The sequence below is a fragment of the Sarcophilus harrisii genome, chromosome 1 (genome assembly GCF_902635505.1).
Source record: "Sarcophilus harrisii chromosome 1, mSarHar1.11, whole genome shotgun sequence".
NCBI classification, from domain to species: Eukaryota; Metazoa; Chordata; class Mammalia; order Dasyuromorphia; family Dasyuridae; genus Sarcophilus; species Sarcophilus harrisii.
This window is the reverse complement of record NC_045426.1, coordinates 708,009,066-708,032,312: the sequence shown is the minus strand read 5'-3', so window position 1 is coordinate 708,032,312 and position 23,247 is coordinate 708,009,066. Positions and strand designations below refer to the sequence as shown.

Here is a 23,247-nt window from a genome sequence, read left to right as displayed (position 1 = left end):
ACAATAAAGCACTGGACAAAAATTTTAAATCATATAAATTAATTAGGTTTTTACATGCATCAGAAATGTACCATGTGTACTCTTATAAAAACGATTTATCATTTCCTTAAAATGTCAATACTAAGGCCAGAACAAATTTGATCTGCAAAACAATAGAGTCTTTACTTCTAAACACCTACACATTTTTAAACGTAAGGATTCTCTTCCTTTTGCTCCTCTCTCCCTACTTGACTCCATGCCTCCTGATCATAGCAGTGAGGTTAACAAGAATTTACATAATTTATCTAAACTCAGCACTACAGCTAAGTTTAGAAAACAATATTTGTTGGTCAAATCACTTCCATTTTACAGAGGAGAAAAGAGGAGGACGACTTCCTCTTTCCAGTCAATTGTAGGGCTAGTCCTAGAAGCCAGCTTCCCCGACTTCCAGTTCAGGGATCTGTGTCTTATAACAAAGGAGACAGCTCACAATTGCTGGGAGGAAGCGCAGGACCCCCAGCTTCAAATTCCTGCTCCGCCTCTCGCGTGTGACTCTGTTCAAGGTAACTCTCTCCCTGAATCAGTTTCTTTGTCTATAAGATCAGGAAATCGGATTTCTAAATTCTTTTTACAAACTTCAAAATGGAGGATCGGAATAGAGAGGGAGGTAATAGTTGCACAGGACCATGAGATTCACAACAGGAAGAAAGTTTTCTACAGTAAATCTCTCCCTTTTCTATAAAACTGCAGTTGCGGTTCAACGACTTAAGGTCAGGCGACTCAAAACTTCGGAGTCCTTTTACATTACTGCAGCCAGACAAAAGCCGCGTTATAAAATACCCCAGCAGAGCAGCAATCTCCCGTTACAAATAGAGCATCCAAGTCCCCGAGAGGCCACTAAGCGCTATCTCGGTACTTGATTCTAAACTGGGAGTTTCTGGTTTAAGTGTGGGCCGTTTGCTTTGGGCCGGGGTAGTCAGAAGCCCCGGAGGGCCTAGGACAATTCACCCAGCATTTGAAGCCCCGCCCTCTGGCCCTGTCGGGCAGTTTACAGAACCCACCAGACCGCTCTCGAGCCCAGTCAGGGGTCACTCACTGCCGGGGAGGGGAGGCCCCCACTCTGTGGGACTGGGGGCCTGCTCTCCCCCGGCGTCAGGTGAGGAGGGGCTGCTTGGTGACGATGAAAGGCTGGGACGACCCCTCTGCCCTCCCCAACCTCCCGGGAGGGGTGTCCCAAGGCAGAAAGGGCGAAGGGAGGGGCCTGGCTCCGAACAGAAGCCCTCCCCCTCCCAAAGAGGCACCGAGGCTCCCACGAGACCGCGACCACCAGCCCTCCCCCAACCACGGACCGGTGGGAGGCCCGGGCGTGGCGGGCCCGGCCCGTGAGGCGTCCGTCCGCCCACGGCTGCGGCCGCGGTTCCGGCCCTGACCGCGTCAGCTCAAGCCCGCCGCGCGGCGCCTCCCTCTTCCCCCCGCCGCTTTGTTCCCCTCAGGCGGCCCGGGCGCCGGGCCTCACCACCTGCGCTCCGGCCTCCGGCCCCGTCAGTTGCCGCGCGCTACCCAAACGAACAAACAACTGCCACCGCCTTCGCGCCGGCGCGAAGGGGCAGAGGGCGGGGCGGTACCGCGCAGGCGCCAGCGCGGCCTGCGAAGTTAGCCGCAAGACGAAACAGCCGCTAACCGAGTCATCGATCCCTGGGGTTCCCAAAGCTAGACGGGCGGGAGAGCTGCCACGTGTGTGGAGGCGGGGGAGTGGGAGTGTCGAAATTTTTGCCCCGAGACCCGATCCAGAGTTTCTCGACTCTCCAAATGCCCCATTAAAGCCCACTCGTGTCGCAAGTAAACCTAAAAACAGCGCCTGCCACGCCCCGGAAAACAAAAGTACCGCGGCACGTTAGGCTCGAGGTCTCTTTAAAAGGCGTAGGAGGACAGCTCACGTGACGCCTCCAGGCCTGCGCTCCTCTCTCCCTATCTGTTCTTCGCCGTCATTGGTCCCAGTACTTTAATCATCCGGGCCCTAGGCCCTTAGAAGGAAGAGATGCGCTGGGATTGGCCGGGAGGGACGGAGGGCGGGACACTTTTTCCCCGTGATTGACGGGCGGGGCGGGGTTCCTCGATTGTCTGCAGATGTGAGGGTATGGGTAGCGGGGGCACCGCCCTCGAATGGCACGTGGGCGGGGCTGAGTCGCTATGATGGACGCCGCGGGCCTGGCCTGTGATTGGCCGACAGAACCGAGCCGGGGCGCTGGGATTGGGCGGCGGCCGGCTAAGGGGGTGGAGGACGAGACGGGTGGGGCGGCTGAAGCTAGAGCGGAGCAGTGTGCTCGAGACCGCGGACCGGGAGCAGACAAAGCAGCAGTTGCGGCAGCGGCGGCGGCGGCGGCGGCGGCACATGGTCGGCGGCGGGGCGCGTGCCGGGGCGGTTACTGCAACATTCGCAGGGGCTGCCGACGGTTGGGCGTGTGCTCCGCACCGGGCGACTCCGCCGGCCTCGGGGCGCCCGTGACTCGCTCCCTCCCCCCAAGAGGAGGCCGCGGCCGCGGAGGAGACTCGGAGCCTGCGCCTTCGAGGGGGAGGTGCCGCGTGCAGCCTCCTCGGGAGGCGGGAACTGGAGCCTTGGCGGCTCGAGCCGAACGCCCCGCCCCCTCTCCGGTGTCCGGATCCTCTCCCTCTTTAGGGGGCGCTCACTGCCACTAGGGTAACCCTGGTTGCCGAGCCTCGAAGGAAGCATCGGAAGTCGCGGGGCCCCTCCCTGCACCCAGACCGGCAGCGAACCCTCCTGCTGGCTCCCATCCAAAGATTCTTAGCGTTCCCCGCGGCCGCCGAGACTCGGGGCGCCAGTCCCGCCCGGGATTCTTAGGAAGTGACACGTGCTGGGGGAGTCTGCCTGCTCCTCTCCCGCCCCTCCCAAGAGTGTTGGGAGCGAGGCCGCCGCCTGGAGGGAAGAACGATTGTCTAAGCGATTCCTGCAGAGCTAGCAGACTGCCTGCTGAACTCCATCCGGACTAGCCCGGCCAAGGACAGAAAAAGAAAGCCCACCCTATTCTAGAATCTTCTTTGAGCTTCCCCCCCCCCCCCCCCCCCCCCATGGAATAGTGGCAGGACTTGCTGGCCAAGGAACCGCAAACCCGAATTTTCCTGAAGAGAGCTTGAAAAGGTGGTTCAGAGCACGTCAGTCACCATCCTGAGAAGCTGGCCCTCTTCCAGTCCAGATTGATTCTCTGAAGGACTCTTCATGTCTTTCCGAAATTAACTCTTTAGAAGAATTGTGGCACCTTAACTGCAGATTTTTTGGGGGAGGGGGTGGTTAGAAAGCAGGATAAGTGACCCCAAGCATAATTGTAACTCCTGGGTGGGCGGTAGAGAGCCCCACATGTTCAGGCTTTGACAAGACCACCAGTTATGGCATTTACTAATTACAGCAGTCTGAATCGAGCCCAGCTGACATTTGAATATCTACATACAAATTCGTAAGTATCATGGGGGTGCTTCCTAAAGTCACCCATAGCCACGTTCCTATTTGTGCTGGAGCCATAGTTCCGTTTGACCTTTGAGGTTTCACAGGTGCAGGAGGTGGAATCAAGCCATGGGGAGTCGGCAGAAGAAAAGGGATCAGAGAAGTATGGGGTAGTTGATGCAGAAGAAGCCTCAACTTCACTTATTGGCTCAAGCTGTTCTACAGTGTTGATCTAACAAGGAGAAGCTTTGATTGAAGGCATTTTTATGTGGAGCTGTTTCGTGGAAGAGTTTAACCAAAACTCACCAAGGGCTGGCTGATCTGTGGATCCCCACAAGGGAGGATTTCCTAGCATCAACTGTGGTTTCCTTTAGTGGGAGCAGTGATTACCTGTCCCCTCCTATTGGAATGAGTGTATTAAAGAAAGGAAGCCATTTTGGAGAAGAACTTTCAATGATAATTCATGAGAAGAATAGTCTTACTTGTAGTAGTAAACAGAGTAGGCCTCCCCTGCCCTGGGAGTTTGCACATCTATCGAATAAGCAGCATATTCTTGTCAGGCAATAATAGCATCCATTTGAATCACATATTTAATTAACCTTAAGAAAGCCTGCTGATGGCAGTCTAGTGGGACACAAAGTGATTTGCTATGGTGTTCACTTGTGTACCTAGACAGAATACCATCCCTCTTGTAGGGTCTTGAGCCTGTGGTAGTATGTTGCTTTTGTATTTCAGTTGATGTTTTTCTGTCTGAGCTAATCAGAATGAGGGAATTTTTGCTCCTACGGACTCTCTGTTTAGAGGAAAGCCTCCCACTAACACTCCCGGGAGGAAGGTAAGTATTCTAAGGTTCTGTTAAGGAGTTGAAGAGCAGTTTCAAAGACACTCCATATTATTTGGTGAGTTGCCCTCCATCTGGATCAAAGTAGAAGTTTCTAGTTTAGAATTTATTGACACATTGCCAAGGTACTCGCTGTTGTCAGAAAAGGACGAGATGTCTTAGTTTCTTAAAGGTCCCTGGAAGAGTTTTAGAGAAAAAGAATTGATCTATTTTTCCTCTAGGGAGGTAGTAGGATATTTAGGAAGCAGTGATCCCTGCTGCTATAGTGATAAGATCAAGGTTATTTGCTTGTCTTGGTCCTGGAAAAAAAAGATGTAAAAATACTGTCTATGGCCTAGAAGGCCCTAAGTAGCAAAAAGTGAAGGAATTAGATCTGATGAAGCTCTGGGAACAAAGCGGGGGAAGGAAGAGAAAGAAAATGCAACAAATTAGTCTGTTTTGCTAGTTGTAAAACACTCCTTTTGGGTTTTTCCTTTTATCTAAAAGTTTAGTGGAAAAAAAAAAAAACAAAAAAAAAAAAAAAGAGGTTTGGAAATTTCCTCTGGATTTCAGATGACACCAGTTTGCAGCTACCTCTTTTAGCAGGTACATCTTAGGCCTGAAAATGTTTTGGAAGCTGTAATGATTGCAGTTTGGATTACACTATTACTCTCAAGTTTGAGGAGGTTATAGACCCTCAGAATAGAAAAGTGTCTTATAGGTCAGTTAGTCTAAATGTTTGCCTTTCTGTCTCACTTTCTCTTCAGTTCATCTGATTGAATTAAGTGAATTTCTCAACCTAGGTCACATGTCCTCAGGATTTCCTGACATTTAGACTTACTGCTCCATTCCCAAAGCATGATGGGAAGGTTTGAGTGGGCACCATTTATTGATTGCATCAGCCATGAGGTGTTTTTTTGTTTTTTTTTTTTGAGCACCATATAGATACCAAGTTTATGAACCACAACCAGAAGAGAAGATAGACCTTTTTTAAGATACTTTGTTCAGTATAGGAAATAAAAAACAAATTTCTTGACCTCAGAATCAGAATTAGGATTGGAATTCTCCCTTGGGCCTTAGAAACCCACACATTTAGATTTTGATGTGAGGCTTGAGACCAATATGTGACCATGGTGTTAGAATTCTGTTTCTAATCCTGATTTCAGAAGGATGAAAACAAGTATTGAGAACTTGGCCTGTGCCACGCACTGTGTAATCATCATAGTTCACACATGATAAACCTTTTAAGGCAGTGAAATGGAGATGACTGCCTTATCTGTTATCTAAGGCGTTCTTTAGGGAAGAAAAGATATCTTTTCTCATTATCTGCTGCTGTTGATCATTGCCATTTTAAAATCAAACTAAATCAGGCCTAGGTCCTGTCTTTTAACATAGAATCTGACATTGCATCTGAATGATTCTGAATAACCTTACATGATATAGTCTCTTGTGTATTTTTAAAAAGTTGCTTTTTAAAAACAGGATGTCAATGAATCAGTAAGTCAGCACTTCCTAAGCCCTATGAGCCAGGCACTGTACAAAGTGCTGGGGAGACAAGTTCAAGACAAACAGTTCCTGCCCTCAAGGATCTTGCCATATAATGGGAGAAAACAGCACATAAAAAGAAGCTGAAAAAAGGGTGGGGAAAGGGGTACCCACATGGAGAAGTCTGAAAAATCCCAATTTCCAAAAAAATCAGGTGGAAAATGAACTCTCATTAAGTGGAAGTTTTGGAGTTCATGGTCCACCTTCCAGTCAGAGACATTTTATTGTTTGGTGGTTGTGGTTGTTTATTGTGATTGTCTTACTCTTTGTGACCCCATTTGGGTTTTTTTTTTTGGTAAAGATACTTGGAGTGGTTTGCTAGTTGCCATTTCCTTCTCCACAGATGAGGAAACTGAGGAGAACAGGTGCCCAAGGTGACAACACCTAGGAAATAGTATTGCATTGTGATTATCAAGGTTGATTGGATTTTGCCCGGTGATAAGGTTTGCTCCATGATGAGCCTCTAAGGACATGGCAGAGAAGTCTTTTTTTGGTTTGTTTAATGTGTTGAATCACATTAAATCCTGTTGCTGAAGATGGCACCTACTTTGTGCCTATCCCTAATGATATCAGAAGAAACTTCTAGCTGGGTTTTAAATTGTTTTCTCTGGCTCATTGTGACCATATTCTTATTTTTGATACTCAGTTATTAGGGTAGACCTAACTAGGCCAGGGATATTTATTTATTTGCACTTAATAGTATTTTGGGTTTTTTACAGTTATATGTAGAAATAGTTTTCAACATTCATTTTTATAAAATTTTGAATTCCAGAGTTTTCTTCCTCCCCCACTCCAAGACAGCAAGCAATTCAATACAGGCTACATAGGCATGTTAAACATTTCCCTATTAGTCCTATTGTGAAAGAAGAATCAGAGCAAAAGAGGGAAACCATGAGAAAGGAAAAAAAAATTAGAAGAATGAGAATAAGTAAGGTTTGCTCTACGTTCGGTCTCCATAGACCTTTCTCTGGATGTGGATGTCATTTTCCATCACAAGTTTATTATAATTATTTTGAATCATTATATTGCCGAGAAGAGCTAAGTTGATCAAAGTTGATCATCATGCAGTGTTACTGGTACTGGGTCCAATGTTCTAGGCTAGATGAATTTTTTTTTTTTAATTGTGAACTCGGGGGTTTCTGTGCATTGTGCCTTCGGTATGGTTCATGCTAATGGGATGCATTAGAAACTGGATATCGGCTCTGTGGCTATGATGTGGTTAGTGGCAGAAGTTGGTATGTGTGGCTTTGCGTATGAAATCTGGTAAAAGAACTGACAAGAAATAGCTTGATGAAGGGGGTAAGACACTCCCCTATCCCCCAGGGTCACGGTAGTGTGTCTTAGTCATTTAATTGTCTGAATGTTTTGAATACTGTGGATGGCTTGGGAATTGGACTTGGGGACTTGGGGATAAGATTCTTTGGTTCTCTTCCTAGCCCTAGAGACTTAACCTGTGGTCACATGATATTTCCATTGGTTGTACCCATCTGTGACTGGAAATGGAACTACCAACCAAATAGGACCACTAGGCTCAATTAAAGAGCTTCGAGCCTTTTAAAATGTCACTTAATAGCACAGAGACTGTTGTTTATTCTGGATATAAAATATTTCTTAAATTTTTCTTAGAAATTTGGACAATTGCTTCCCTATGAGCAATTTTTCCTTTTTGAAAAAAATAAAAACCAAGAAAGTACACTGAACTGAGCTTAAAGCTAATAATTTGTGGGTCCTAGTTCAAGCTGAGCATGACTAGATAAACCATCTCCATATTTAATTACATTCTTTTGTACTTATTTCATCCTGCACTGAAAAGTGAGTTTGAATCCAAATTCTAAGCTATAAAAATTCTTTGTGCCAGAGTTTGTTGCAAAGTGATTTTTAAGTGGTTGATCTCGTGAACCCACAGGCAGAGAACCAAGATGAAAAAGTCAGTTTTCATTTGATAAATCGACTTCTAAAAATTCTAAACTGAAGTGGATCTTTTGCTTGCCCCAAACGGTTATATAGTCTATTTTATGATTTGGATGAGCCTTCTTAGTTTGAAGATATGTGTTACTAGAGAGTAATTTAAGAGCTCTTCATATGTTTAGTAATGGTATTCATGGGATAAAGGACCATATTATTTTAGGCCACATTATTTTTTAGATGAAGAAACTGGCCCGTGGTCAGTCAGAACCAGTCCTCCCAGTTATGAGCTCTGCCTAACCAGCTTTTCATTTCTTATATAAAGTTGCTCTCTTGGGATGATTGGTAAAAGGAGGCTGGTAAAATGGCTGAATGGGCTATCAGGCTGCACTTGGCCCTTGTGCAGGAGGCTCGGCTCTCCTAGGCAGGTCAGCGGAGGTCACTGAGCAAAGGGCTGGAAAGCATGGACCTTCCCAACTTTTCTCCAGATCTCTGCTTTCAGAAAGCAGAAACCTTTGGGAGCTTGCCTTGTGCCTGGAGAGATCGTTTCTTCTGAAATTAGTTCATTCTAATTCAAACTCCAAGTGTCTCCACTGGTGTTAATGAACAAAACATGAAGTAATTCCAGAAGAAGCTGCCCTGGCCCTTGGGGGGGGGGGGGTGCCTGGGGTCTCCCGGAAGGTGCCGGAGCATCTGGGTGTAGTGCTGTGCCTGCAGGGCCCAGGACAAGAGTGTGCTTTGGGTGCTCCTGAAAGCTTTCTTGGGGGGCTCCAAGATGAGCCTTTTTTTTACTCAAGGAACCACTTGTTAGTGTCTCAAAGGATACTGTGCCAAGCTTTTCTTTCTCTTCTCGAAGACTGAGGAAAGTTCTTTGTGCCTGTCAGAATTACTTAACCAGAGCCCAGTCCACCATCCAGATTTGAGGGCCTCCCTCCTGAACCTCTACTCTTTTTTTACCTGTAGGCATCTAGTATGAGTTCTTTCCTTGGAAGAATGTAGATTCCTTCAGGAGAGGAATTATTCCATTTTTGTGTCTTATTGTTTATGACCTCGGCACATAGTTGGTGCTTAATAAATGATTGCAGATTGATCAGTTCTCCAGGTGCTAAATTCTTAGGGTCTTTGCAAATTATTCTAAATTTTTCCAAATTCAGGTGGAAAGGCTGCTTATCTTTTGTGGGAGCATCTCAATAATTATGAGCATTAAATTCATTAATTTAGTACATTACCTCATAGGAAATGTCATGAGACTCATTAAAAATTTTTTTTTCTTTTAAACATCTCCAATTACTATGTTCTTTGGTGCCCATTTTTTTTGTAGGATGGAAGTTGAGGTAGACGATGGTGGGATACTAGATTTAGATTCAGAAGTATTGGGTATGAGTCTGGTTTTGTTACTGTGTATGAATTTAAAGACAGCTAGGTGATGCTGCAGTGGAATCAGGGAGATCTGAGTTCAGATCTTACCTCAGACCTTTACTAACTAGCCTTGTGACCCTGGATAGTTACTTCTCCCTGTTTGCCTCTGTTTCCTCATTTGCAAAAATGAGCTACAGAAGGAAATGACAAAGCACTTCAGGATTTTTGCCAAGAAAACCCCAAATGGGGTCACGGAGAGCTAGACATGGACTGAACAACAACAATATTTGACCTTAAGCAAATCTCTTTCCCCTTTGGACCCCTCTTTGAATGATGATCTCTTAGAGTTCTTTAATTCTAAATCCTGATTCTTAGGAAGTGATTTCCTCCTGATCCACAGAGTCCCTACAGTTTAGCATTTAGGTCTTTAGCAATTCATTGCAAGTATCCATTTTGGATTTGACTGGACAAATAGTCTGACCTTTCTAACCAAAGATGGTAAAGGATGAAATTTCTTGATCTGTAGTTTTCCCTTTTATTGATTTCATGAAGGCCTAAGTTAAAAGTTGAATTTCTGTTCTGGTCTCCATTTCGGAGATCTTTTTGGCCTTACTACATCCTGGGATTTTCCTCCTTCTCATCTTCAGATGCATTTTCATCTACGATTCAACTGGCTGAGGTCAAGCTCGGTTGAATTGTGTTATTTCTTAGTTTTCCATGGCCATTTCTTCCTTTCTCCCCATAATTACCATTTATACATGGTAAGTGCTTTTTTTTTTATAATAGCTCTATGATACAGGTATAAAAATTAGTAGGTTTTTTTTTTTTTTTTTTTTTTTTTTTTTTTTTTTTTTTACAGTGATGAGAACAGAGCCATAAATTAAATGACTTTACTAAGCTCACCCAGCCTCAGATTAAATGTCAGCACCTGGACTCTGCATTTTCCTTTCATGGCCTTAATTTTCTTGTGCATTTCTAACAGCATTTTTCTGGTTTGAGGGCATTGGGCTTCCTTGAAATCTTTCCACTCTTCAATTTTCTTAGAAGCCAAGGAGGAAGAACTCCATTAATCTTCGTAGAAGTAGCTTGAGGAGGTCAGTGTAAGGGAAAGCTTTGGGAAGTTAGTACCAATGCTTCAGAAGCCAGGTAGGGAGCAGTCTGAGGGAACAAAGCCCAGCAGGAGAGTTAGGGCCAAAGGTTAAGTGGTAACACAAAGTTGATTTTTGACTCTCAGATCTTGATCTTAGAAATTCTAAGTTACTCTAACTTTCTGTGTTTCTCTCTGGGCTTTCATAATGGGATCCTATACAATGCTTTTAAAAATTTCAGTGACAATCATAAGAGTCCAGAGATGAACATTATTATAGTGGTACAGAGAGGCAGTGGTCTTGCTCTCCACTTAGCTCTGAGTCTCAATTTCCTTATCTGGAAAACTGATCATGGAACTCACTCCCAGGCAGGTGATTGTGGGGAAAGCTGCATAAGCTACTTAAGATAACTGATAAAGGAAGGCCATGAGTACAGGGAACACATGGAACCAGAAGAATTTGTTTTCTCCTCTTTCTGTTAATATGATCCTCCTTTTTCTTGGTGTGTTGTCTTTGGATTAGGAGAGCTCTTGCTTAAAACCCTGTACCTTGGTGGCCCTGCTAGAACTGGGGTTCCTCTGGTGTACCTTTTACAAATTGGAAGAGTTGGGAGACAGTTTTATTAGACATAGCTTTTTCCCTTTTTTTTTTTTTTTTTTTTTTTTTTTTTTTTTTTGCTGAGGCAATTGGGGTTAGGTGACTTGCTCAGGGTCACACAGGAAGTGCTAAGTGAGGCTAGATTTGAACTCGCATCCTCCCCTGACTTCAGGGCTGGTGCTCTATCCACCATTGCCACTATTTGACTGCCCTTCTCTCTTTTTCTTAAAGAAAATAGGTCTATGCCTTTTTGTCCTAATAATCCACTTTCATTTGCAAATATATCCCTGTCTTCCTAGATTGTGCCTTGTAATAAAAAACAAAACATAAGAAAAACTGAGATGGATGAGCAGAATTCCAAGGAGAGCTTGAACTGGCCCCGGTGCCGGTGGTGTTCCGGTCACCTCTGTCCTTCTGAGGAAGGAAGGGAGGGATGCTTCCACAGCTCTTCTCTGCCATTGGAAGTGCACTGGTTTTGTTTCCATTCGGTCTTGTGTATCATTTCCTTCTGCTTTTCTGCATCTCTTCATGCAAGCCTTCTCATGCCCCTCTGAAGTCTTCTTGGTACCAGTTTTACAGCACAGGGATATCCCCTCGCGGCCTCAGTCTGTCTGTTCTGCAGCCTCAGATACCCTCTTCCTTTCCAGTTCTTTGCTCCCATAGAAAGTGCCATTGGGGGTCTGTGGGGCCTTTCTGTCTTTGAGTAGGTTGCCTTTTAAAAGCTTTGACTTTGCAAACTGAAACTGTATTTTTCACCTGCAGCTGGTCAGGGATGCGGAGGTACTTAATCTGTTTATCCTGCCCTGGGGAGTCCTTGCTCAAGGCCTCAGGGGCCTTGGCTTTCTGCAAAGAGAACTTGTTGTTCTGGAAGGCTCAACTGCCCAGGTGGATGAGCTACAAGTCAATTACACCTAATTATCGAGCTCATTAAAAATTAGTAGCAGAGTTTCATCATCAGCTTTTCTTCTTGGGGGTGGGGGGAGCCTCAGATTCCCACAGAGGTGACTCATTTCCTTGGAATCAGTGCCCCCAAGGGGAAGCCTGCCTTCTAATACCAGTGGGCTGGTACTGCCCTGTGACTGGCACTGGTCACGTTAGTCCTTTGTTGCCAGCTTTAAAATCTTGGGGTGAGTAAATTCAGGTTCTGAATGCTGTGGTCTAGGCCCGGTGTCATGGAACATATCCGTCTGAAGCCCACAGGCCTCTCCTGGGGATCTTGTTTGTTGCAGAATCAAGGGAAATGTACAGACACAAGTACAAGCAAAGATGTGACTTTCCTTTCCATCTAGGTTCTCCTAGACCCCAAAATCTTTGCATGAATCCTTTGGGGTTCCATGGGGGCCCCAGGTAGGAACTTGATCAAGATGAAGCTTTGAAGACTAGTGGTCGCTGTTATGGATTTTTTGCCAAAGGGTAGATTAATGTGAAGAAGTCCTTTGTCGTTTTAGAATCGATGCCAATCCAGGAAACCTGAAGGAGCTCCATAGGGAACCGGCAGTGGGTGGCTGTCAGGGTCCCTGGTTACGGGCCGATGCATTGTGGTAGGGCAGAGCAGTGGAAAGCCGGGGCTCTCCTCCCCGTGTAATGTTTTGGTCGGCCTCTAGTACTGTTGTCACTTGTCACAGTGTAGATGATCTTCGGTCCAGAGGACCTGGATTTGAATCCAGGTTTTGCCAGTCATCATTAAGTGACTTGCCCCGTCAGTTCCCCTCAGCTCCCTGGACTGTGACCTTCTGGTCCCAAACAGTTGGAATTGGTCTCCCCTTTATTTTCCTCAGCAAGGGGAACTGTTGACTCGAGTTTCTTGTTCACCTGCAGAAATTGAGGAGTGAGTAGGGAAAAGGAGAGGAAATACAGGAATGTATTGGGTGACATCAGATGAAGGGGAGTCAAGAAAGGGTCTGCTCCTGAGGCCAGTGGCCCAGGGCCGGCAGTAGTAGAAGGTGGCAAGAATCAGTTCCTTACTTGGCTTCTGTGTTCTGGAAGAGTCGTCTTTGGGATCAAAGGAAAAGGCCCGTTCTTCCTACCCTGCCTCCAGAAAAATGACCAACAGGGAGTTGACAGCCAGAGAACTGGGGTGTAGTGGGATAACAGTCCCAATTGATTCTCGAGGAGTTTGCATTGCTAGACCTTGAAAGGCCTCCTGCAACTGGCTCGAGTACCACAGCCCTGGAGAACAGGCCTTTTCTGGATTTTCCTTCTCTTCCCCCCAAGAGGAAGAGCCAGCAGACTAGAAGCCAGGGAGATTGACTCTGATTTCTGGCAGCTCTGTAGAATTTATTGGTGGTTCATCATCAGCAAGAAAAGGGAGCGGCGATCCCAAAGAGAGGCAGCCTGCGATTTTATCAGAAATGTGGTTTTTTTGGCAGGTCACCTGGTGTATCAGGGAATTAGCTAAATTGATCAAAATACTTGACATATTGTTATCCTCGTGGACAGGAAGTGGGTTGAAAGACAGTACGATCAAGTGAAGTTGGAACTGGTTTAATTAAGGGAGGTTCAGTAGGTGGTTTGAGGTCAGTTAGGCTTTTGGGATCGTGTTTGACCCAGTGCTGCCCATCCTTTTATAAGCAACTTTAATAAGGGCCATGCTATGGGCTTCTCCAGTCTTCAGATGGCTCAGAGCCAGCAGGGACAGCTCTAGGAAGGCTGGAACCCCGAGCCAAATTCAATTAGATCCGATTTTAGAGTCCTGAATTTGGGTCCAAGAAATCACCTTCGTAAGGATAAGATGTGAGAAGGTGACTAGATGTTTTAATTGGAAAGACAGGAGTGACCAGTGTATGTGAGCCAGCACACTGACAAGGATGCTAATGAGACCTGAAGGAGCATGAGGGAAGTCATGGCTCTGCCATACTCTAACCTGATTGAACAGCCACGGCGATTTGGAAGAGGCAAAACTTGGGCTGGATGTCAGGAACCGGCTTTTTGTAGCAGAGTTTGCCTGAGCAAACTCTGCTACAAAAAGTGTGGAGCTGGGAAATTTTCTTACCCAGGAAGGAGTGACTTTGTAGTCACTGGAGATCTTTGAGTGGAAGTTCTGCATCAGGTGTGTTATTGAAAGGGTTCTTGGGTGGGAATTCTATGAGGTGTGCCGCCACCCCCCCCCCCCCCCCCCCCCCCCCCCCCCCCCAAGGTCTGTAATTCTATGCTGAGACTGCCTGGAGCAGCATGTGCAGATGGGAAACTGAGCTAGAGAAGGAAGGGACTTGGGGATCCCTTCTTCCAAACCTTTCGTTTTATGGACCAGGACTTGAATCTAAAGAAAGAAAGGCTTGGCTGACTTCATGCAGTCTTCATGCAGACTAATAGTAAGTGTCGTGGCTGACATTCTCTCCCCAACTGGAGCTCTTTCCATCCCAAAATAGAGTAGAGGTAAGGCAGCAATGGAAGTAAAAGTACAAGCCCCTTCTATTCATGGAGCTGAGGATCCATGATGCTGAGAAGCACCAATCAGTTCAGCTGGTGGGAATTGAATAAATTAGAAGAATAAGAGCATGGGATGGGGAAGTTCTATCCTAAATTGATAGCAGTAACTTAGATTTTTTTTCTCATTTTTCTAATGATGCTCATTTTGATGTGTCTGTGACCTCACTGACTCTGCCTTTGACCTTTCAGAACCACCCATGAGTTCCTGTTTGGAGCCCTTGCTGAACTCGTGGACAATGCCAGGTTTGTATCCTTGGGGCTTATCTGTCCTGCGTGGATGGGAGGCTTTTGTGTTGTGATGTGTCTTTGTTATGTTTTTGTTAACTCACCGATCTTTGCCCTCCAAAGCAAGGTGAGTGGAGGTTCTGTTTTTGGTGGTGCTATGAAGGATAGTTACTTGCTCACTTAATGGAGCAAGACCATATACACACGTTGATAATAAGCCAAAACATTTGTCCTCTAGCACTGTTGACCCTAATGGAGACAGAGGAGCTTAGAGTTAGATGGATAGGGTTAGAGTTGACAGCGGAAATACTTGTGAACAACCCTTGTCCATGTTTGCTAGTGGTTTTCCCTTTGTAGCTATAGTAGATAATTTTCATCAGCTAAAATCTTCAAGGAGATGTGAGGGTTCTGGCTGATGAGGCTTTGACAAAAAACGAGTTTTCTTTTTAATTCTTATTGAAAACTTAACAATGTATGAGTCATTTTCCTGCCCTAGTAAGGAGAGTAGTTTAAATATATGAGTTTTTCTTTTAGGATCTTGCAGTGCCTCACGTTTAGGTGTTGAGTTTGCATGGGCACATGTCACCTTTGGTGTGGAGGTCTCCCCTGACTGCTTTTCTAGGCCCTATGCTAACTAAGACCTCTCTTTCCATCTCCCATGATCCTGTTTGCTCATGCTGCCCTCTGGTTTGTCCGATGCCCACCTATATTGATTTGGAGGATTTGGCAGTTCTTGTGGTATCGATGGATTACCACTCCTTAGGATTCAAATCAAATGCCCTGGGGGAATCACATTCTGAGTTTTCTGGGCCTACTGTCTTCAGTTTCCAGAAAACAAGGATCTGCCAAAGCAATGTCTGCCATCAGACTCTGGTCCCCGTCATCATCTCCAGAAGTAGCATGTCTCCTCCTTCCTCTGTGCCCTAACCACTCTTCTTACTCCCCCTGAACTTCAGTGGTGGGTGGAGGGGTTGGTGAGCAGGTGGACATTTCCTGGGAAGACTGACAGTTCTCCTTCCTCCTTCTCTCCCTCCCCATAAAACCTAAAAACCGTTTGGTGTCCTGCGTTTTTAGCCAGGATCCTAGCTTGAGGAATTACCGTTGGTGCTGCTGCATGCTAAGCCTGGGCATTCCTTCGAAGGCATTTCCCCGTCCTCTCTGTAGAAGAGAATCAAATAGACTTGGGAGTCTCCATTCTTTTACCTGGCTGCCAGCCCCAGCACAGAGACAATGCTGCTTTCTCTGCATTTACCTGCTCCTAATCACTCAGGCCCTCATCTTTCGTGCTTTTGAACTCTCCCTCTTCCTGGCTATTCTCTTTCCCTTAGATGTCTGTCTCCATTGGTTCTCTGCCAGTCTGCCTGCCTAAATGCTCCGCTGTCTCCTTTCTTGCTTCTCTTCCACATTCTTCCCCCTGATGATGATTGTCCCATAATGCTCTGTGTCTCTGCCTTGTTGATCTCATCACCCACACATTGAGTTATCACCTCTCTTCAGAAGACTCTCCTCTCTGTAGATCCAGCCCTGCTATTTCCCTGAGCTCCCACTCAGTCCCACTGCCTGTTAGACTTCTCCATCTGGATGTCCTTTATGTGGGAGTCAGTTGCAAAACGTAACATAACTAACAGAAAGCTGCTTTGTGCCAACCATCCTTCATCCTTTCTAGGGTTTTTAAGTGTGAAATTGGAAGGAAAGAAGTGAATATATGGAAAAGAAAAAAAAAAAAAAACACAGAACTTTCTAAGACAAACCTGCATAAGGGACAGTGCTGCCATCACTGAAGGTGAGGAAACTTGTGAACCTGGTTGCTGCAATAAGGCAATTAAAAAACTACCATCAATCAACCCATAGGCCTTCACTTCGGAATTCTCAACGATAACCTTGAGATTGTCCTGAAGATGGATCCATGGCCGCCTCTGTGGTGTTTCTCAGGACAAACAACAACCCTCTGATCCTCCCAAGGGGAAAAAATGACCCGGCCAATGGCCACTGACAGCATTATGTCTCTTCCCTCCATTGAGAGAAGAGGGAGATGGGTTTCATCATCTGTCCAAGCTCAGCCAGTCACATGATCACAGTCAGTCTTACAAAGTTACACGAAGGGAGCAGGAAGGTTAACTCTATATCAGTTATACATTTCAGACACAAAGAGGTATTATGATTCCACCATGCTCCTAGTTTTTATTGCCCCCCCCCCCAAAAAAAAAAAAGCAGAACAGAGATTCTTAAAATTTGAGATGCGCCAAAGCCCATGGACATCTTCCGAGAATCATATCTTAAAAGGTATAAGACACATAGAATTTTAAAAGGAAATGAATTGCAGCAAAATATACTTATTAAAAGATGGGAAAAAAGCTTCATAGAGCTCAGATTAAGAACTTACGCAGCGGAACAAAATATATACCATAAAGCTTACCTCCATCGAGATGTCTTCCACGTATATGCTAGTCATAGAAGATTTTCTGAAAGGTGTAGAAGAAATGACTATGGCTCCCATCAAATGAGTAACAAAAGCAGAAGTGTCAGCCACTGCTATGAAGGATGCTGAGGTTATGGCCCAAATGAAAGAGATTCCAGGTGGGCCCATTTACAGGTAAACATGTTGCTTGCATCAATTCATTTTCAATCAAGTAAACGTTTATTAAGCACCTCCTTTGTGCCAGCCACTGCTTAGCACCAATAAGGAAAAAAAAATAGAGTTCCTGCCCCAGAGGAGCTTATGGGTCAATGGGAGGAGACTATACCCAAAAAGAAGCTGAAAAACAGGAGAGGAGGAGCCATTGAGGATACCCACAACATGGTTTGTGGAGTGGAAACCATGCAGACCTGCTGATGGAAAATGGAGAATTTTCTCTACAAAGGAAGACTTGGGAAGGTGTTTACTGCTCCAGCATCCAGCTGTCCCGTCAAAAGAGAGTCAAAATGTGCTAAGTGTCAAAAACTTGAGTCCATCCAGGTGGTGAGAGATCAGGCACGTCTCAGTGACGTGCACAAGTCACTCAAAAGACTAAGATTACGCAGGAAAAACCTAATGGATAAAGAGTGTTCATTGTCCAGAGTGCCATTGGGCTATATTGGTTACTTGATCAGATGCTGCAGATGGACAAAGGGTAGGATTTGATATGAATAGGAGATGGTACAGTGGATGGAGCACTGGACCTGGAATCAGGAAGGCCCAAGTTCAAATGTGGCTTCGACACCAGCAGTGTGACCTTGGGCAAGTCACTTTACCCTCTTTGCCTCGGTTTCCTTAGCTACAAAATGACTTGGAAAAGGAAATGGCAAAAAACATTCCAGGGTCTTTGGCAAGAAAAAGTAGAGTCATGAAGAGTTAGACGTGACCAAACAGCAGAAAGAGAGTTCGATGCCTTTAAGTAATGATTCAGTGCTTATAGCGTCTCCAAATGGTGACATTCTAGTATCGCTGCCTTGCTTACCCACAGTCTCCAAAGAATTAGTCAGAGGCCATCCAAAGAGTGATGGAGAGGTGCCTAGTGGGCTCAAAAAGGTGGTAACCATATTCAGCCGAAGTAGTCTGAAGCATTTTAAGAAAAAGATGACCAAGAAGGGCGGCGGGTTGGCTTGTCAGTGAAGTGGAGGATCCATCAAAGAGAACTTGTACTCCTCTGGGATCTGTGCTGATGTCAGCAAATCCTGAAGGCCGAAGAGAGTGGAATATTGATGGGAGGATGGGCAGATACAGATGGATCACACTCTGCACTGGTGGAGGAGACGCCCCTGTGGGTGTTGAAGTGTGTTCACATTGCCTGTGCTTTAAATTATAGCTCCTCTGCACAGTCAGGCTTGCTTCTCGGCAGTCCTGCTCCACTTCCCCATCACCCCACTCTGCTCTGTAGCCTCCCCTCCCCTACTGTCCCTGTGCCTGCAGCACTCCCCCTCCTCATCACTTCCTGTCTTTCCCAGCTTCCTTCCAGCCCCACTTTCTATCCTACCTGGTCCAGGAAGCTTTTCCCAACCTTTCTTAATTCTGGTGCCTTCCTTCTGTCTGAGGAGTAGTTCCCCTGGATGCACTCCGGGGCCAGTTGGTTCAGAGTTGTTTACACGTTGGCTTGCAGGGACTTTGTGCCTAAGCTGTGCTGGAGCCTCCGGCACAGACCAGAGTCGATCTGGTCAGCCACACATAGCGAAAAGGGTCATTTTGGCCCTTTTCAAGTAAGAAGGACAACAACCAGCATGTTATCCTCTCCAAGGGCAGAGACCATCTTTAACCTTCCTTTATTCCCATTGCTTAGCACGATGCCGGGCACGTAGTAGGTACTCAATCGACGTTTATTGACTGGATTAGATGGTACCTATGGTCTCTCCAGCTCTGAGCTTATAATCATGTTGAAAAGGGCCTGGAGAATCGGCCCAGTCCCCATCATAAAAGAAAACTCTGGTGTTCTCAGCTTATAGTTATCCAATCTTGGCCCAGACCACTCAAGTCAGGAGGAGCTCAACCCTTCTCAGAAGCCGTTTTCTATGGGATTTGTTCTGCCTCTTTAGACAGGACTTCCTTCAGCCGACTCAGCCCAGCACTAACCAGTCAGACCCTGTGTCTGTGGGGTGACCCTGTGGGCCCCACACAAGTGATTCAGCTGCTTTCCTCAGGATGGAGCTTTGGGGATTTGGACGGGTGATGGAGCCATCCTGAAGGCTTTTCTAAGGGAAACATTTCTAGTTCTTTTAGCTCTCCTCTCAGGATGTGGCTTTCAGGCTCCTCTGCATTCTGTCAGCCAAAACTGATGACAGCATTGTATTTGCATCTTTTTTGTTGTTTGCTTGCTTTTTAAAAAAAAAAAATTTTTTTCTTTTTTGATCTTTTGATCCTTTTGATCAACATAATGATGGAAATACTTATAAAAAAATCTGCACAAGTTTAACATATATTGGATTACTTGCAGTCTAGGGGAAGGAAGGTATGGGGGAAAGGAGGGAGAAAAATTTGGAACACAAAGTTTTGCAAAGGTGAATGTTGAAAACGATCTTTGCATGGATTTGGAAAAGAAAAAGCAATTTTTTAAAAATGCCCCAAACTGAAGACAATGGGGTCTGAGCTCAGCCAAGGTGACAGTCCAGAAAAAATGCTACACGTTTCTGGGTTGGAAGCTGTGTCACATGGTTGACTTTAGTCCATTTAAGGCAAAACAAACAAAACCCAAGTGTTTTTTTCCTCCGAATTGCAGTTTAGTCCCATCTTGGATTCCTAAAGTACAAATCCAGATGACTTAACGAGCTACTTATCACTCTGCCCATCTGTCTAATGAAGATGTTGGAGGCTAATGATCTATCGGGTCCTCACGGCTCTGAAATGGGATTTATCCTGTAGAAAGCCGGTTTGACACAGGCCCTGTAGGTGGCTTCCCTAGTGACTGGATTCTGTGCCTGACTCAAGCTCAGGCTAGAAAGGAGGTTAAATGAGTAAACATCTGTGAAGAGACATCTGCTTTTTTCAGGATCAGGAGAAAATGAGATGAGGTCTTGTGACTTGTGACTGTGTACTCTCCACGTGACCTGCTTTTCCATTAGACCTTGGCAAAACACGAGTTCTCCACTAAGCCAGGGGCAGATGTGATACTGGAGAAGAAAAGCATGGCAGGGTTTGGTTTCCGTCTCTACTGCGGCCTGCCTCGGGACCAGGCATTTACTCTTGGACTCTGGACCTCCCCTAAAGGCCCTTCCAGATCAGACTTTGTGTTCTTCTGCTGCTTCTGGCCCGGATCTTGATGACAAGACCCACGGGACTGATACTGCATGATGCTTTTTAACTTGCAAAAATAGAAATGAAAACCAAAAAGGCTGCGAGCTGAATCACAGGGAGATCTGTAAAGGAAGCTTTTCTAACTCCTCTTACAAATGTTCGCACCGTGAAGGCATTTGTAAGATGGGCCTCTCTGTGGCCCATTGCCGGAGCCCAGATAGCCCAGACATGGGAAGGCAAGGCCTTGCTGCCTGGAGAAGTCAGACGTGTGCTGGTAGTGCCCCCAAGAGTGCCTGCTGTGGAAATGCAGAATGCTGAGCCTGGGCGGCCATGAGGTCTCGGAGGTCAGCTTGGGGGGAAGTGACGGGGCCATCTTGAAGCCGGGTTGGGGCAGCTTGTTTCCGGTGCCCATCTTCGATGCTGATCCTCTCTCTCTCTTTCTCTCTCTCTCTCTCTTTTAGAGATGCTGATGCCACCAGGATAGATATTTATGCAGGTAAGAGAGCTGTCGGGTCTTAGGCAGTCATTACTGGGCCTGGAAAAGGAGAGGGTGGGGAAAGAACTTTGCCTTGGGAAAAATACCGGTTTTGGAGACTTAGGCTCCAAATGAGTGCTCTGGTTACTCTCTGTGAGAGTCTGGCCATGTCACTTAACATCCCAGCCCTCCCGGTTTTTATTCCATCTTTCAGATGAGGGGATTAAACCAGATGACCTTTGTGGAAAAGGGCAACCACAAAAGTACTCTGAATGATAAAAAGTCAGCCTCAGAGATTAAAGAAAACATTAAGTACCACAGGACAAGATGGAGCATCCAAAGATTATGCAGTTAGTCACAGGAGATCAAGAGAAATTTGAGAGGTTGAGGCAGGAGGTACAGCAGCCAGTCTGCAAGGAGGGAAGTGTCCAAGCCTTGGCTGAGCAGGGGCTTGAGGGGAGAAGTGGACGCACCACGAGGAAGGCCTTCAGAACACATCCTCTTGAAGTCCCATCTGCTCTGGAAAAACCAGGTCATCCTGCTCTGGTGGCCTTCAGAGGCTCCCCGGGTCTTCAGCATCTGTGAGTGTGGTTCCCCACTGAGTTGTTGGCAAAGCCTTGCCTCTTGGCTTAGAATTTTAAGTTCCATCATCTCACTCATCGCCGTCCTTAGTTGGGCTCTGTCCTTTTGCAATAATACTTTTTTCCCCCCAACTGGGTAGAAAGATGAAGGATTTAAGTGTCTTTATTCGTTACTTTGCGTTATTTGTCTATTGGGTGTTTCTATCGATACCTTTCCCTCTTTATCATTTGAGCAATGCAAAGTTGGAAAGAGAGCAGAGAAAGGCGGCTTTGAGATTTCATGTGGCCTGTGTCATTTATTTTTTCCTGAGGAACTCCCTGTGGAAGAGACAGCATGGTATAATGGTCTTGGAGAAGGAAGAGTCGAATGCTGACTCTGATGCTTGTTTTATGATCTTGACAAAGTCATTTCTTTGGGCCTCAGTTTCCCCACCTGTAAAATGAGGATAGTACCATCTGTCCACAAAATCCTTCTCAGCCTCAAGGAAGACAATGCGCAAAAAGTGCTTTATGTAACATGAGATAAATATTTGGCAGCTATTCCAAGAGGTTTGAAGTAATTTTGAATGGAATTAATGAGATTTGGAGAACTGAAGATTGGATGTTGACCTGTAAAGTGATCTGCCTCAATTCTTTATCTTTTGGGGCTTTGGTCATTCTGCAAATAGAAACTTCCTTGTGACAAGTATCAGGAAAGCAATCACTTCTTTCAGAGTGATGAACCTCCCCAAAGGGAGCTCAGTTTCCCCTTTCTCTATCTTTAGCGAAGGAAACGTGCACTGCCCTTGGGCAGCTGCCCTGGGTTTGACTCTTGAAAACCTAAAATAGCTCTGTTCATTCCAGAAGGAAAAAGAAAAAGGAGGTTATTGGTCACAATGCCCCTTGAAAAGTAGGCTTTATCCACTGCTGCGTAACATGTGACCACATTCATTATGAAAGAAGGAGTGTAGGACTTGGGAGAGAAGACCTTTACTCCAGACCCCTTTATTTTCATAGATCTCAGTTTGAGCCCATCTCTGTACTTAGTACCTGTCTGATCTCAGGCAAGTCTCTTTACAAGTACAGGATAAGGGAGGTTGAGGTAGACGAAGACCTCTAATGTCCTAGCATTCTGTGCTCTTTGTCCCTGAACTTAGTGTTAACAGGAATGAACTATGTAACTTTGATTTTTTAAAAATGTCATTTACTAACATTTTAAAAAATCTTTGACACTCAAATTGTCTCCCTACCCATTGAGAAGACGAGCGATACGATGCTGATACTCCATTGTTTAAACCCAGAAGACTGGCCCTCACCCCATTTCACCCAAAAAAAACACTAACTAAATGATGATCTCCGGCTCTATTGAGAAGCAGAAGAAATGGCGAAGTTGGCTTAATCCTTTGCCTATGGGGAGCAACATTATTTGATAGAACCCCTGGATTGTCTCGTGTCAGCACGCCTCCAGATGGACAGAAACACGGAGCCATCATCTACCTCTGCCAGAGAGAAGGAAGAGGGGAACGTTTTTTAAAGAACTCGACAGGCTTCTCCAGATTGGGGCAGAGATCCTTGGCAACCTTAATGTGAAGGTTGAAAGCGGGCATGGGGGAAGAGATGGCATGGACTCTTAGAGGCCTGGGACAAGACCTGAGACTTGTGAACTGCTCAGGATCCTCCGAAGATCGTTAGTGTTGCCATTTGCTTTTCTAAATTCTTTATTATGAATCTAACCAGCAGCAGCAGAGTAAAGTTTTCTATGTTCAAGAAAGAACAAGTCTTAGATAAGAGTTTATGTATTTTTTAAAATGTGTGTAGTTATATATGTGTGTATGCACACGTATACACATGTATATAATGAAGGAGTAATAAGAGATTTCCACTTGGTGACAATTCTGGAATTCTTTGATCTTTGACTCGGAAAGATGATGAGAAGGAAATGGCAATTTTGGAGAGATTGTGAGAGAACAGGCACGCTTTTGGAAGGCAGTGTGGAATTGTATACAAAAGTCACTCAGATGTGCATAACCTTTGACTCCACAATACTACTACTAGGCATGTATCCCCGGGAAATAAAGGGCAGAGAGGGAACCCATATGTTCATGAC

At 45.6% G+C, this 23,247-nt stretch overlaps 1 protein-coding gene across 1 annotated transcript in view; it reads left to right on the top strand.

Annotated features, from left to right (window-relative positions):
* Positions 1–2,379: 2,379 nt before the first annotated feature.
* MORC2 (MORC family CW-type zinc finger 2) overlaps positions 2,380–23,247 on the top strand; it is a 43,162-nt gene continuing 22,294 nt past the window's right edge. Inside the window, exons 1-3 of the mRNA XM_031948881.1 lie at positions 2,380–3,449; positions 14,369–14,422; positions 20,567–20,601. Of these exons, the coding sequence (XP_031804741.1) occupies positions 3,382–3,449; positions 14,369–14,422; positions 20,567–20,601 (157 nt within the window). The 5' untranslated portion in view covers positions 2,380–3,381. The remainder of the gene's footprint in view (positions 3,450–14,368; positions 14,423–20,566; positions 20,602–23,247) is intronic.